This window comes from Dasypus novemcinctus, chromosome 8 (assembly GCF_030445035.2).
Source record: "Dasypus novemcinctus isolate mDasNov1 chromosome 8, mDasNov1.1.hap2, whole genome shotgun sequence".
Classification (NCBI taxonomy): Eukaryota; Metazoa; Chordata; class Mammalia; order Cingulata; family Dasypodidae; genus Dasypus; species Dasypus novemcinctus.
In genome coordinates this window covers 115,491,239-115,507,290 of record NC_080680.1, presented here as the reverse complement: position 1 = coordinate 115,507,290, position 16,052 = coordinate 115,491,239, and the positions used below count along the sequence as shown (strand labels likewise).

Below are 16,052 nucleotides of genomic sequence, written 5' to 3'. Positions count from 1 at the left end.
CTGGTTCTTAGAAGGCACAGAATATCAATGCAGGAGCGGTTGGTTTCTCTCATGCTAATGACGAGGTATAATTTTAAAACATCTCATTCATATGCATATATGGTGTATACATACATAATTAGTATATTTACAAAGCACCTTGCAGAACCTTAGAACTCCTAGTTTCATTAACCCTCAAAGGGACAAATGAGGATCAGACCCTCAAGCACGAAGGAATGCGCTCCCTTTCAGTCATATTCACCCATCTTCAATGTCTAGGAAAGACACCTCCAAAGAAGTAAAACATGCATTTCTGAAGCATTGCTGCAGCCTTTTACGCATTTATCTGCTTCTGCTGTTCTAATTACAAAATTAGCACTAGCTACTACATGAAACAACTGCACTAGCCGAAAAGATTTTTATAATCTGAGGGAAAATGCTCCCATATTGACTCTGCTAAGAGAAACAACTCCCTTTTCCTTGATTGTAAAGAAAGAAGACAGATGGCTTCTTGTTTAAGACTGTAATTTTACTTTCAGCCTCCTCCCTTGGTTAAAAACAAAATGTACTTTTCTGGTTTTGAGGGAAAATCTCAAGGGAAGGTTTTTTTTATTCCTAGTTGCGTTGAATAATTCAGCAAATATTCGAGAATCTGAGGGAGATACAAAGGAAAAAATGCCTTTCCCTTGTTCTCAGGGAGTTTACAGTCTAATTGTGGAGTTTACAATCAGAACTGGGGCCAGAGCCATTGAAGTTTTATTTCTTCGCTTCAATGGAATGACCTAATGGTAACACAGGCGGGATTCACCACCCAGTGGTATGGTGGGAACACAGGGAGAATGCAGCAGAATTACTGGTCTCAATCCGTACTTGCTGAGTGTATAGTGACCTAACTAGATGCTTTCTTATGTTAATCAATCTTGACGTGAACTCTTTGAGGGCATGCCTATTATCACCATTTCAGAGAACGAGACTGAGGTTTAGAGAAGTCACAGAAATAGGAAATGGTATTCCAACACACTGGCGCCAGCTACGGGCTCTCCTCTTTCCCTCGCCTTTTCTTTGGCCGTCGCCGGGCTCCCATCCCTACTTTCCTTTGCTTAGATTCCCTTTCAGTGGCCACAAAATGAGCTTTCCTCTGGGCCTCTTTTCTTCCCCTTACACGGAGCAATCTTTTTCAAAGTTGCTCTTTTATTTGGTGAACCAGTCCTTCTGGATCTCACTCTTTTGGATCGCTTTCTTTTCTAATGGATTTTGTTTTTGAGTTATCCTTTGACGGTATGAAGTGAGGCATGTCAAGAGTTTATTATATATATATAGTACCTAGTACTGGACAAACATTTTCTTAATATTAACTATTAGCTTTAATTCCTTTCAACTGTCTTCACCTCACACTTTCCCCACTGACTCTTGCGGGGTTATACATTTTTTGAAGGGAGTGACTAGTCTAATTTGTTTTCCTGCCCACAGTGAATCAAGTAGCAGCTTTGTATAGCGGGGACTTAAGTCTCTTGTTCACCTCCCTATTCTCGGGGCTGATAAGTCCCTGGAACTTAGTGTGTTCTCAGCAAACATTTTTAATATGAATACCTTCTTGTTATTTTTTGGTGGACTGCCCTGTATAATAAAGTTTAGCTCAGATCCAATACGACTGTGAACTGAGAGACCTTGAGACCCTTTTGCCCTTTCCTGTGTCCGACTCCTTATTACCGTTTCGACCTTGAGTGCATTTCGTTAAGCGCTGTTGCCCTTCAAGGCTCAGTTTCCACGTCAGCACAATGGGGCCAGCAGCCCGAGAAGCTTGTTTCTCCTCGTCTCCTGTCACCTAGTCCTCCAGGGAGGGTTTATTGGGCATGTCTTCCTCTGCAGAGAAGGCAGCCTTCGCAGCGGAAAGGAGGTTCAGGGTCTTCGGGACGCGCGCCCAGGTGTGTCGCGGGGAAGGGAGGGGCTGCCCGGAGCACCCCTTCCGGAAGCAGCCCGGCCCCCTTTCGGCCGCGAGCCTGCCCGGTCCAGGGGCGCTTCAGCTGCAGGCGCCCCCTGGTCCCGAGGCAGCGGTATGCCTCGGTGCCACCGCGAAAAGGGCCCGGCGCCACGCAGGCACCGCCCCGCGCTAAAGGGCCCGGCCTCGCTCTGGCCGCCGCCGCCGCCGCCGCCGCCGCCCCAGCCCGCGCGGCGCTGCACTGGGGGCGGGGAGTCTGATGGGAGACGCGCGCGGCGCGGAGGAGGCGGCGGCCCGGGAGAGGGAGTGGGAGAGGGACTGGGCGCGGGAGGCGGGAGGCGGGAGGCGGGGGACAGGGGGAGGCGCCGCCGCCGCCGCCCGCCCCTTTCCGCTGGGGAGCAGCTGCAGCCGCAGGAGCCGAGCCGGAGCCGCGCAGCCGCCGCCGCCGCCGCCGCCGGGGGATGTGGCCCGCGCTCGCCCCGAGCCGCGCCGCCTCCTGAGTGCCCGCCGCCGCCCGAGCCGCCGCCGCCGTCGCGAGCCGGGCCCGGCCGCGCCCTCCCCGGGCGCCCTCCGGCTCGCATGCCGAGGGGCTCCGGGGCGTAGCTGCGCGCCCGGCGCCGCCTCCGGGCTCCCCCGGCCCCGCCATGGGCTGCTGCAGCTCCGCCTCCTCCGCCGCGCAGGTGAGGGGCGCCCGCCTCCCGGCCGCCCGCCGGGATGCCTCCCCCGCTCCGCGCCGCGGGCGCCCGCAGCCCCGACGCCTCCGGCCGCCCGCGGGGCGCACCGCCGCCCGCCGTGCGCCCCGGAGACCCCCCGCCCCGCCTCGCCCTCCCGCGCGTCCCGCAGATGCCCCCGCGCTGGCGCCCTCGGCGGCCGCCCCGCGGGCGCCTCTGCGCGGCCCCCAGGGCGCCTCGGCGCTCCCCGGGGCCCTTCCCGACCTGCCCGGTCCTGCCGGGTACACCTGAGCGGCCGGTCCCGCCCGCAGGTGGAGGCAGCGCGGGCGCCTCCCCGAGCCCCAGGTGGCACCTCCTTCCCTCGCCGGCCGGGCCTGGCCCTGCTCCCACCCCCCGGCTCTGTTTCGTGCTCCCAGGCGCTGTGCCCCCTGCCAGGCTCTCCCTCCTTCCACCTGGTTGCCTTTCTGCTCCGTGAGGTCCATTCTGCCCCTTTCCCTCGCCCCCAGTCCGGGTTCGAGTGGTTTGAGGGTCCCGGAGCCCTCCGCGGCCCACTGCCCCCATCCGCCCCGCTCGCCCCCGCTCGCTCCCAGCCCCCCGTTGTGCCTTGACCCGGGGCTCCGCGGCCCCAGCGCGCGCGGAGGCCCCTGCGGGAGCGCCGACCCCGGGCCGGGAAGCAGATTGGGCGCCCGGGGGTGACGGGAGCCTCACGGAAACTCCCTCTTTGTTGCCAGTGTAACAGGAGGAAGAGGTTCCGAATTTAGTTTTTCTGTGGGCACTGGCTGGATGTTGTCGCTGAGGGCTGAGATGCAGAGATTTCTCCCAGCTCCTACCCTGCCCCCATCCAAATTTCGCTCACCACCTCCTCTCTTTCCGATCCGAGCTCTTAACCTGGATAGAAATGTTTAGACAACTGTATACGGATCAAATGTAATAGAACTTGACTGCTGGCCTCTAATAACTGAGAGGACCTGTTTGTAAATGACCTAATTTAGTGGATTAGTGAGTGTATTTACAAATACGATAAGAAGCAATCAGGAATACTGCAACAAACTGTCTGGTGGTGGTGTATGAAAAATAGGCTGTGACAACGCCTGGGATGGAGGCGCGCGGTCTTGTTAGTGTAGAATTTAACTGAGGTCTGGGATTTGTTTGCTTTGGCGGGGAGGGGGGCGGCGGGGGTGTTGCGAAGAAAAGGGTTCTTGTTTTCAGAAACGAACGAAAGCTGGTTGGTTCTTGGTGAAGAAAAATGCTAGTTTGGGGGTAAAAATTTCCTCCAGAGAGCGAGCATCTGCGATAATGCCAGAAGTGTTTTGCTGCTGCTAAATGACTATATATAACTCAGTTTTAAATAACCTGCATACTTGTTCTGGAAATCTGAGATCTGTTGGGGAGAAACTGCCTAAAATCGCAGATGAATGGGGACATTTATATTTCGTTAAGTATCCATTTTATTTGTCCAATTCTTCTTTTGTATGTTTGCTCACCCTTCCTTTTTTTTTCTTGTAGGATCATGGGCTGGTTGATTTGGTTAAACCTTCTTATTCAGTTAGAATAGAAAAGAAAAACTAGTGGTGTTAGGAAGGCAAGAGCTTGGTTACCAGCAATTTCATCTTAACATTTAAAGGTTTGAAAGTACACAATACCTTTCAACTGGTTAGGGATTTCTTTTTTTGGAGAGGGGGGGAGAAGGATGGGGGATCTGTTTGAATGCTATTCATCTAATATTTCTTGAAATATAGTCTTCACCAAAAAGGTGCCTTTAATATACTGCCATTAAGAATTTGGTTGCACTCTCTGTTGGTGGCAAAATGCCTTTACGACAGGAAAGTACTAATAGTTTATGAATGGCATCTTAAGTGTGTGAGCAATTTAATTCGGAAAGGATGGCTGCTGTACCCAAACTGCTTTAATCACAAGTACTGGCCCTTGCATTTGCCTGGCTTCACATTATACTTTTTACAAGGCTGTCACATATATTTTCTTGGCTTTTTCCTCCTTTCGCAGCCACTGTTTCCTTCGTGCCATGTTCTACAGACAAGATGCATGTCATGGACCCGGGGGGGCATTTTTTCCCTGTGGATTCCTGTCACCAATCACCAACTGTCACATGGCTTTAAGTTTTAGCTTTAGGGATGCGTAGTGTTCAGTGGAGCATTAAGAAGCAGGTCGTAATTTTTCTTTCTTTTGCCTTTGAGAGTTTAGCATTATTCTTCATTTGTATAATGTTACCAGTCTGCTGGCCAAAATCCTTTCAGGAGCTCCCCAGTTTTAGAATAATATTGTATCTATATATGTTGTGTTGAAACACAAGAGGGCTGCAGATCCCCAGTGCTCTCAGTTGTGAACCTCTCCATCACTTCAAGCCTCTTTTAGAGGCCTCGCTTGTGTTTTCGGGCAGAATGTTTGTTTCAAGCCTTCTGCTTGATTGTCTGTTTCTTTAGTGCAGGAGCTGCTCTTGTTTTCCTCATCTTTGCATCCACTGCAGTGCCTCCCTTTACCTTCTACAAAGCAGTGGCTCTGCAATAGTCACTGAATGGAATGTATATATACAAGTGGGAACATACAGCTAACAAGTGATACTGAATAGCAATCCAGCCCAGATCCAGGGGCTCTTTCACTTCCACCAGCTGATTGGCTAATTCCACCAAGCTGTCCTCTTCTAACCTCAGACTTAACTGTTTAAGTTAAAATCTGTCTGCCTTTGCCACCTTCCTTCCTATTTCTGTCAGTGGTATAACCAGTTTGCAAAATTGAACAGGTTTTTCCTTTTTTCCTGATGCCCTGCTCAATGCTTATATTTGAGTTGGTGCAGGACTGTAATAACTTAGAAGAGCTTGTCTGCAAACTCTAATGATAACCTGCACAGCACATCAAAATAGTGAACTTGGAGATAATCTGCAGTTCAGCTTTGCAAATTTTCTCAGTGGAACGGAGAAACAACTTAAAATGCTGGCGTGCTTCATCAGTGTAAAAATAGTGTTTCCTTTTTGTTGTAGGGATTCACTTTTGAAAGATAATTTATTTTCCTTCATGGTTGTTTGCTTTGTTGTAGATGCTCGTGAAAGAGTTTATGGTCTTCCAAGCTGTTTCATCTTTTCCTTGTCTGTCCTGGTATTTTTCTTTTCTTGGAAGTGTCTGGGTATCATAATTTACCATCAAAATAATTATCCTGTTTTAGGGTTTAGATCAAAGAAAAGTATCACATCCTATACTAACTTGTATTTCATTGTTGAAGGAGCAGATCATTGGTAAAATAACTTGTACTGCATTGAGTATATACATACATCTATGAATTTTAGGGTGTCTCATGAGCCAGGGTTCTTATAGAACTCTTTTAATTGTGTTTGCTTTTTTTAAAAATAAGCAAATAATTTACGAATATAGCAAATAATTTACGAATATAGCAAAACAAGCTAACAAGGGATAGCCTTTCCCTAAAAATCTTTCTGAAGAAAACATAAAAGTGAGATGGTCTTGGGTTTCTTTTTACAGTACTAATCCTCCCTAAGACTCTTAAAATTTATTCCTGTCTCTCCATAATTCGTTTGTTCTGTTATAACCTGACCTAATTTTTATTCTTGTAATGTTAGGCTTCAAAGTTCACTTGTAAATCTTCAGATTTATTAAATGTTCTTTCCCATTGACAAACCAGTTTGAGTGAAGGAGGCTTTTGAGAGATTACTTAGCAAATTGCCCTAAGTCTTTGTCGTTAATGGCCAGATCATTACTTCTCACAGCAGTGCAGTGGAGGCGGGGAGATTTCCGCAAGTGCTCTGAAGTTGTGTGTCCTTCAGCTCTAACCTTAGAAATTGTGTGGGGGATGAACAGGCTGCCCCTTGTCTGCCTGACTTTAGGAGAAATTGTAGTTATCCACTTGTCTTGTCCAGTGGCCTTGGATTGAGAGCTAGCTATATGTTTAACTGTCTTTTTCTAACGCGCATCTTTGGAGTGATGAAAAATAATTGGAAATGGATCACAAATCTTGATTAACATTTGAGTATGTTAACTGTGCCTTAACAGAATCTTAATAATACTGTAGTCAACATCAGCCTGAAATCAGATGATAAAGATGAAATTTGAAGAATGTAGTGGGAATTACCAACAGACATTAAATTCTTCCATTAAAATGTGACCTGCAAAGTAGACTTGCTCTAACTGGAACAAAAAAGTCACAGCATGAAGACAGTTTTTTATTGTCCTCCTTTGATATATTGTTACTATAAAAGATCTGCTCTTCAAAATGTGTAAATCAAAAGTTAGCATTAAAACTGACTGGACAATATTTTAGAAATGGTAATAATTTTTGCCTGTTTTTCACAGCCGTTTTCATGTTTTAATCTCTGTAAAAACTCTGAAGTTTTTAGGGCAGTTGATTTTAGATCCATTTTATAGTTGAGGAAATTGAGACTTAGAGATAAGGAAACTTGGCTGAAATACAGAGCAACTAAGTTATAGATCCAAATTTGAACCCAGGTCTACTGACTCTGAGGCCTCTTTCTGTGACCACATGCATAATTCCCAAAGCTTAGATTGTAGCTCACTTTTTTTTTTTTAATCTATAGACAAGACTCAGTAAAATTTGAATTAAAGAATTTTGAAGTTAAACTGATGCCATAGTTTCTGAATTTCCTGCAGCTAGCAGCTGGGAAGCAGCATGGAATAATATAGCAAAGCTAAGCCAGTGAGAATGCTCCCAGACTTAACAAACACTGATGGGGTAACCCTATCGTTTCCATTTAAAAAGAATTACATTTATAAATTTATACGTAATTATTTATAAAGATATAGTCTACTGGTAATTGATCTTTAGCTGTTTTTCTCCAGTTCCCCACCCCCACCCCAAACTATACCCGACTAGGAGGAAGAATTAAACATTTCGGTTTGTAATTTTGGCTCAGATTTTTGGTCTTCTAGGGGATATTAGAGCTAAACTAGGCCTACTATCTCACTTTTCTGCTGAGCAAACTAGAATTTATAGATAAGAAGTGGTCTGAGGTCAGAGAGCGAGGTTATCAGGTGGCTAGAACTGGAAGCCTAGGTTCTTAACCTCTTGTTCTTTCTGTAGTTCTGCTAATTCTTAAGGAGGTGGTGTTATCTTCTCAACCTTGGCTGCACAGTGGAACCACTTGCAGAGCTTTAAAAAATACTGAGGCCTGGGTCGCCTTCCTGGAAATTCTGATGTAATTGGTGCAGGCGTGCGACCTGGACAGCAGGCTTTGAGGACGTTCCCCTGGTGATTCTCATACGCGGGGAAGGTTGAGGACCCCTGCACCGTACCCTTTCCTTAGGCGATTTCAGTTAGTCTGGGTGCTGACAATCCCACACTGAACTTGGGAATTGGAGCAAACCCTTCCCTGGCCTCCGATCCTTACAGCCTCCTGAATCCTTAGCACCTCTACTGGAATATCTCACGGGCAGCCCCCATGCAGCACATCTGAGGTGGGGCTCACACTTTATACACACACTCGCTCGCCTTTTTCGCTGAGCTCTGCTTGCCGAATGATCCCACTTTCCTTCTGATTGGGGAAGCAGGAAACCTGAACCATGTAGGGAACCTGCCTTTCAGTCTTCCACCCAGACGTCCCACCTCTTGCTTTTTTCCCTCCTAAATTCCACTGCCAGCTGCCGCCTCCAAGCCTCTGTGGTCTCAGCCGGAACCCTTGGATACTGACCGATATCCTGGTATCCACCCAAGCTCCCTTCTGATCTTTCTCCAGACTGTAGTGTCAGGGATCTTTGAAATATTCAAAGCTGATTCTGTACCTCTCCTACCTGAAATCCTTTAAAAGGTTTCGGATTGCTCTTGGGACAAAGACCAGAATTCCTGCTGCTGGCCAGCCGGCAGGACTGTGGGCCGGTCCCAGCTCTCCAGCCTCCTCTCCTTACCCTGCTCCGTCCTCAGCAGTCTTACGGATTCTTCAGTTGGTCTTGCTCCTTAGTCTTTTAGGATTTCTGTACATGCTGTTGGCGAGTCTGGAAGGCTCTTTGCTCTTCTCCCTGGCCCCCAGCTGGCTACTACTCATCCTTTACATTTCAGCCTAAATGTAATTTCCTTGGATGAGGCTTCTCTGGTCCTTCAATCCAGACCATGTCCCTTGTTAAATTCTCATGATCTTTGGTGTTTTCCCTTTGAACAGTTAGAGCAATTAATTATACAGCTAATCCTAATGTCTTCACCAGGAGTCGCCAAATTATGGCCCACTAGCCTGTTTTTATATGCCCTGGAAACTAAGAATGGCTTTTACATTTTTAAATGATTGAAAAAAATCAAAAGAAAAATATTATTTCATGAGACACAAAGATGATATGAAATTCAAATTTCAGGATCAGTAAATAAAGTTTTATTGGAGCTTTATTTCCATTCGTTTACGTATTGTATGTAGCTGCCGTTTTGCCACAACAGCAGAGTTGAGTAGTTGTGACAGGGACCTTTTGGCTTGCAAGCATAAATATTTATGATGTTGGCCTTTACAGAAAACATATTCTGACCCCTGATCTAGCCTGAGCTCAGGAAGGCAGAGACCCTGTCTGCTTTGCTCACTGCTCTTATTTTCTGTGCTTAACTGGTACCTGGCATATGGGTGGGCGGGTGTCTTCAAATATTTGAATGAATTACCAAATGCTGAGAGCTTTAGTAGCTCTGATGTTTTACAATTTAATACAATTTTTCAAAAAAGGCAGGTACTGTGGAAGAGTCTCAACAGAATTTCAGCAGAACGCCTAGCTTAAATTGACAATGTCTGTCCATTGCAGGCATACACCTCCTGTGTAAGGTGAATATAGACTTATAGACTTACAGATGTGTAAGTTCCTAGGTCAGAGTAGATGGGAAAAGACTAGTCTTCTCCCGTAACGGGCCAGTTGGATTTATAGTGCTGAGGTTGTTAAAGCAGGCACCATTGCATGGGACCTTATGCGTAGAGTAGTAAAGAAGTGTTTGAGCTGTTGAAAACTTCAATCGGGCAAGAGTTAGGCATTACTTAATCTCTGCCTTGGGAATTCCCTCTGTAAGGATGGCTAATATTTTTGGCACAGTGATATTTTTTCCCTTTTTTGTACTTTTTGTCTCTTGTGTATTTGGAATATAGCATGGCAGAACCTTCCAACTTTGAATTTAAGCATTGTATCAAATGCAGTAAATTTTTCTAATGGCAATTTTTATATGAAGTTTTCCATATGTTTTACTCTACACGATGATGGTGGGAGAGTTGCCACATTGCCCCCTGGGTGGACTCCTCTGTAATGTCGTGTCAGTTGTATAATAGAATTTACTTAGCAAACATTTGATTGATAAACTGCTGGAATTTATTGTGTGTGTGTGATGGTATTGTTCCTTTTTAAGCTGCACACTACGATATCCCACAACCATTTATTTAGACATTTATTTAGTAAGAAAACCCTTAAAAGCTATTTTTACTCTAATGTTTAAGTTGCCAGATATGTTGAAAATTGTTAAACAGAAGTGTTTGCTTTCTGGTTATATGTGTATAATGTAACATAAAGAAAACGGCAGGAAGATGAAAAACATTTGAAAATAGATGGCTTCTTCAGGATGTTCAAAAATAACTGAAGATACTGAGATTTCTTTATTTTTGTAGCTTTGTGATAATATGATAATGATCTTGTAAGATCTTTCATTATGAATTGTCTTGGCTGATTTAGTTATAAGAAATTAAAAAAAAAAACCGTAAATCTAAATAGCTAAAACATTAAAGAAAGTTTATTTTCTTATGTAAATTGAGAGAGAGGGTGACTTCCAGGTTGGTTAATTTAGTGGCTTGAGAATGTCAGCAAGGACCCTTTAAGTTGTTTCCATGATTCTTTTTTGCCATTTTAAGGAAGGTGCCTAATCCTCACTTAGCACTCCCATGATCCCAATATAGCTTTGGCTTTTGGGAATGTCATTTGTTGACCCGACAATCTCCAATGATTTTCTTTAGTGGGAATTAGGGAGGACTGCATACTCAACTCTAAACTGTTCCTATCAAGGAGGAGTCAAAGGACCCCCTAATTGTCTTAGACTGACCCAGATTTCTCTTTGAGTCAAGGTGGGAGGAGGGGAGAACTTGGGGGTGCGTTGGAGGCGACACTGGAATAAAATCGAGACTGCCAGCAAGACAGAAGGCAGAAATGGTAGGCAGCCAATAATATCTGCTACATAGTTTTGCCGTTTCCTTCTGCCTGTAAAATCACACATTTAAAACACTAACATTTTGCTTATATAGCCATCATAAGACTTTTCATAGTCCACAGGTCAAAGTCACGGTTATCTTCCCAGCTCTCCCAGCCCTCGGGCGGATCCTACTGTGGGCATTATGGAAGTCCCCTGTCTTTCTCCTCTGCCCACTTCACTGCCTCTTTTCCATTTGAGTTTCAAGAAAAAGAGTGAGGCTCTACTAGTGGTTAAGTAGCTAATTAGAACTCCCACAGGCAGTGGCCCATAAGAGAATATTGGGGGTTGGTATAAACTCTTCCCTCTTAACTGTCCCTTTCCTTGTCTCCTTCAGAGTTCTCACTTTTTTGTGGATTTATGTCTGTCTGGGAGATACTGATTTTTTTTTTCTCTCTTTTTCTCTCCTTTCCCTACACTTTTCTTCTTTCCTGCTTCCCTTTCCTGATGCATTTAAGGAGCTCAAATACTAAATGGAATATACTAGAATAGAACAAAGAGAAAAAAGGGAATCCCTCTATTCTCTTTTTCTCTTTTAATTCTTTTGGTATAAACTAATAAAACTAAAGATTCACATCCTTATTTTTGAGACAAACAATTATCATGATATAAAGCTTTCACGGTAAAAAAAAATGCATCGCTGTAGTAACTGATTTACAGAAGGGGAAATAGTAAACACGTGTAAATGCATTCAATTCTGCTAGTAATAAAATTAACTCAAATTAATGCAGGAGACACACTTTTACACCTGTGACTTTGATAAAAGGTAACAGAATAATATTGCTCCTGTGGTTGTAAAGCAAGTGTACTATATAGATTTGCTGAGTAACTTGGAAAGATCTTGGGATACTTTTTGACAACATACATTGAAAGCTATAAAATAGTATTGACACAATAAACCAAAAGTAAAATAACACTGTATGCACAAATCTTGCCTTTGCAGCTGCATTTACAATAGCAGAGTTTAATTTGAAACTTTCTTCCTTTTTTTGTGAAGTTAGTCTGTGACGCGTGTTTTGCATCCCCCTCCCGGCTAGATGATGCTTCACTAATGGGGGGGGGGCCTCTGCCTTCCTCTCTGCTGCAGTCTGAAGGGCTGTTACAGGGCTAGAGTGTTGGACGCCACCGGGCAGGAGTGTGGGCTGTGCTGGGCTTGAGTCTCAGCTCCGCCACTAGCCGGATTATTGGGGGCAAGGTCTTTACTCTTTGGTGCCTCAGTTTCCCCAACTGCAGAAAAGATACAATAATCTATCACATAGGCTAATAGAAAACCCTGTACAACCCATGAGAATACCTCCGAAAGTACGATACTAAAATTCCCAGATGTTCTCATATCCACTAACCCCCCCCCCCAATAAAATCTGTGTCCGAGGATATGTACTGAATTTGGATTTTGGAGAAGGGACCCTAACTTCCATTAATTTAAAATGGTGTCAGAAAGATGGGGCCTAAGAGTGAAATAAATAACAATAAGGAGTAGTTAGGAGTTGAGGGAATGGGGAGGCCCAGGAGGGCTGGGGATAGGCCCAGGGCGATCTGGCCTCGAGGATGGGGGTTAGATGGGGAGGGCAGTGGGAAAGGGGTTTTCAAGGCCGAGCAAAGGCAAGGAAACAGCCAGTAACTGGGGCATATGCGGATGGAGGCAGACCTGGGTGGAGGGAGACCTGGCCCTTGTCGAGGGTGGCAGTGTTGAGGGGGAATGGGCGGCTGTGGAGGGGGTTCAGCGCGGTTGAAGGAAGGTCGTTCCGAAGCCTGCAGTGGGAGAAGCGGCAGGCAGAGCTACCCCGCTGGGCCTCCAGGCACTCACACCCAAGTGCGAAAAATGGGAAACAGAGAAGAGATGTTACGAGTCCGAATAAGACAGGCTTTGCTGACTCGATCTGGGTTTGTGGAATGAGGGAGCGGGCAGGACGGAAGTTTTGAGTGCTGTGTAATGGGAGAAGCGCCTTAGAGCTGATGGGCCTGGGCGTCCGGCTGGGGACTTGTGTGTGAGGGGAAGGTGAATTCGGTTTTGTGTGGCGAGTCGGTATCATGATGTATGTACATCCGTGTCGCAGCTTCCCATGGGCAGTTGAACTCAGAACTAGATTTCAGGAAGCGCTTTGAGTCTTGAGCATCCAGGAGATGCTGTGAGGTCTGGTGGTCTCCAAGGCGCAGGCGGGAGCTCAGGTCGCGGAGCAGGCACCTGCACAACTGGGGAAAGCGCGGGAAGCAGGGTGAGCACAGAACCCGGGGCTTGCTGTGGCGGGTGCTGGGAGAGTGCTTTACGTGCATTTGCCATTTTCTCACAGCTCTTGAGGTGGCTGCCAGTGTTAGTCCCATTTAACAGATTAGGAAACCGAGGCTCAGAAAGTGTGGGTAGCCTGCTCAAGGACACCCAAGCAGTACAAAGCCAGGGGTGGAAACCTGGCCCAGTTAAAGCCTGTGTGTTTCCTGCTGACCTCTTCTTCCTGCCGCTGTGGGCAGAACCACTGCATTTAAGTAGTATGCTGAGGGTGCGCTAGATAGCACTTCTGCCCTTGAGGCCACAGGGCGTGTGTGCTGTTTACTGTCTCTTAAAGTGGGTGGGGGTGGGGGTGGTTTGGTTTTAAACCAGTGTGCCTCACATCGGAGGTCTGGGTATAACAATTCCAGGACGAGTCTGTGGTTGGTTCCAAACTTCAGACTTGAGGGACTGAAGAGAATAGGGACCTCCTTTTCCCTCTGCCTTATGCTTTGATTTGTAAAAATTTAATCTATTCATTTTTCAAAGCTATACATGCACCTGTTTTAAAGTGTCCAATCATTTTAACAGTTCTAGAGGGCTTGTAATTAAAATGAAGCCTCCTGCATTTACTGCTGCCCTGGGGCCCTCCCTTTCTGATCTTGGAGTGGAATGTTTTGTTCGTTCCCCTCTGTATCTCTAGCGAGCTTACATTGCTACCTCCTGATCCTTCAGTGTCCAGCGTTATCTTTGGCTTCCACATAGCGATGTGGAAGAAGATTGAGCTCACTTCTACCACCACCGTTTGCCCCTGCCACATGCCCACACTTCTGTCCCTCTTGTCCTCCTGCTGCAGATAAATTGTAATATGGGTTGGGTCAGTGCTCAGTCTTTCCCATTAGGACGACGCGAATGCCGTCCACAGCTGAATCATGTATATGGTATTTCATTCTTCCTACACAATCTTTTGTTGTCCTTGATGATAGTTTTCTAGTTTCACGGTTCATCTAGTTTTACATGTGCTTATGACTGACCTCTAAACTCTCGCCTACTTGTGCACATCTCCTAGGAGCTAACTCCCAATTTGTTGTTGTTGAAATTTTTTTTTTTAGGTTGAGTTCTCTCTCTCTTTCTCTTTTCTCTTTCCTTTCTTTCTCCCCCCTCCCTCCATTGTCTGCTCTCTGTGTCCATTCGCTGTGTGTTCTTCTGTGTCTGCTTGTAATCTCATTAGGCGTCTCTGGGAACTGATCTGGGACCTAACTAGTGGGAGAGAGGCAATCATTCTCTTGTGCCACCTCATGTCCCTGATCTGCTGCATCTCTTATTCTCCTCTGTCTCTTTTTGTTGCATCGTCTTGCTGCGCCAGCTCTGCACATGGGCCGGCACTCCTGCACTGGGCAGCACTCCTGCACCCCTGCACAAGGCCAGCACTCTGCGCAGGCCATCGCTCTGCATGGGCCAGCTCGCCACATAGGGCAGCGTGCCTTTACCAGGGGCCCCTGGACCTCCTATATGGTAGATGGGAGCCCAATTGCTTGAGCCACATCTGCTTCCCCCAATTTGTTTTTGAATAGACTACACTTTTCCCATTCACCTGCCCTTGTATTAATACCGTTTTCAAATATCAACTAGGTAGGTATTTTTCTGGACTTTCTATTCTGTTCTATTGATCTATTTGTCTAAATACTGTTACCACCTTGTGTTGATAACTGTAGCTTTTAATATGCATTGAAATCAGGTAGTGTGAGTCCTCCAACTTTTTTCTTCTTTCTCAAAATTGTTTTGGCTATTCTAGTTCCTTTCCCTTTCGTTATGCATTTTAGAATCAGTGTGTTGATATCTAGATATCTGTGGAAAGTCCTGCTGAGATTTTGAACTTGTGTTGAAACTATAGATCTGTTAGAGAAGAATTGTCAATTTAGCAATATTAACACAGTCTTCCCATCTGTGAATGTGGTATAGCTCTCTACTTACTTGTGTTGTCTTTGATTTCTTTCATCAGTGATTTTGTCCTGGTGTTTTTCTTTCTTGATGTACTTCTTTGATTTGGTAAGCTTTCTGTGAAAGGGTACATGAGATAAGGTTTTTGAAGCCTGGCCTGTTTTTATTCTTCCTTCATACATATTAACTGTTTGGCTGGGTGTACCATTCTAGGCTAGAAATTATTTTCCTTTTGAATGTGTTGTTTTCATTGTCTTTTAGCTGCTAGGGTGGCGTTTGAAGCCTGCCATTCTGATTCTTGATTCTTTTTATTAAACTTGTTTTAATTTCTCTGGAACCTTTTTGGGATCTTCCTTGAAACCCATGTTCTGCCATTTTTTAATGATGTAGCTTGCGTGGGTTTCTTTTCATCCGTTATGCTGGGCTCTGTGTGGTCTCATTTCCTAGGATATTTTTTTCCCTTTTCATTTTTTTGTTTTGTTTTGTTTTACATTATCAATTCTTACCTTTGTATGTATATCTGTGTGCATTTGTTTTAAGGTACCTTTTCTCTACATCTGTTTCTTCCCAGTTACTTTCTTTTGTTTGTCTCTGCTGTTGACATTAAAAGTTTTCTTTACTGTCTGGTGATCTTTAGCTATCTGCTCTTGAAGAACGAGTTGCTCAGAGGTTTTTTGAAAGCATTGTGTTCATTTGGGGATGGGCATGTTGATTGTGGGGTTCACCGTGGGATGGTCCAGCTGGCCGGCTTCTTTGGGAAAGCCCCAGGGTCTGTATCTTTTGGTCTTTTCTGTTAGACTGGTCGGATTTCCCCAAAGAAGTCTTTTCTAGTTTTCTTCTGGAGAGTGTGTCTGGCTGCCAGGGTTCTGGGTAAAGAAGGGTGGGAATTAGGGGTGGTCTTAATATGCAGTATGTAGAACTACTCTTAATCCTCTGCTTACTGTGTGGTATGTCTGCCCATAACTGTCTTCGTAGAAGAGGGGCTAGCTAGTTACCCAGCTGCGTTGAGGGATTATCCATGAATCCTCCACTTTCATTCTCAATGTCACATCCTATTCCAGAGATACCTTGTACCATGAATTTCTGAGTTTTGGAAGGAAGTTTGTGGCATAAATTGATTTACATCCTGGCTTTTCCCACTGTTGACTA

At 45.5% G+C, this 16,052-nt stretch overlaps 1 protein-coding gene across 7 annotated transcripts in view; it reads left to right on the top strand.

The window, feature by feature from the left end:
- The first annotated feature begins 2,352 nt into the window (after nucleotides 1-2,352).
- Nucleotides 2,353-16,052, top strand: part of SLC44A1 (solute carrier family 44 member 1) — a 211,295-nt gene continuing 197,595 nt past the window's right edge. For 2 of the 7 annotated variants that reach the window (XM_071217083.1, XM_071217082.1), the window contains exon 1: nucleotides 2,440-2,598. In XM_071217083.1, coding sequence (XP_071073184.1) covers nucleotides 2,563-2,598 — 36 coding nt within the window. In that variant the 5' untranslated portion in view covers nucleotides 2,440-2,562. Of the gene's footprint in view, nucleotides 2,599-3,787; nucleotides 4,024-16,052 lie in introns of those variants that run through there. The other 5 variants (XM_058302585.2, XM_071217085.1, XM_058302583.2 and 2 more) reach the window with 5 other exon arrangements.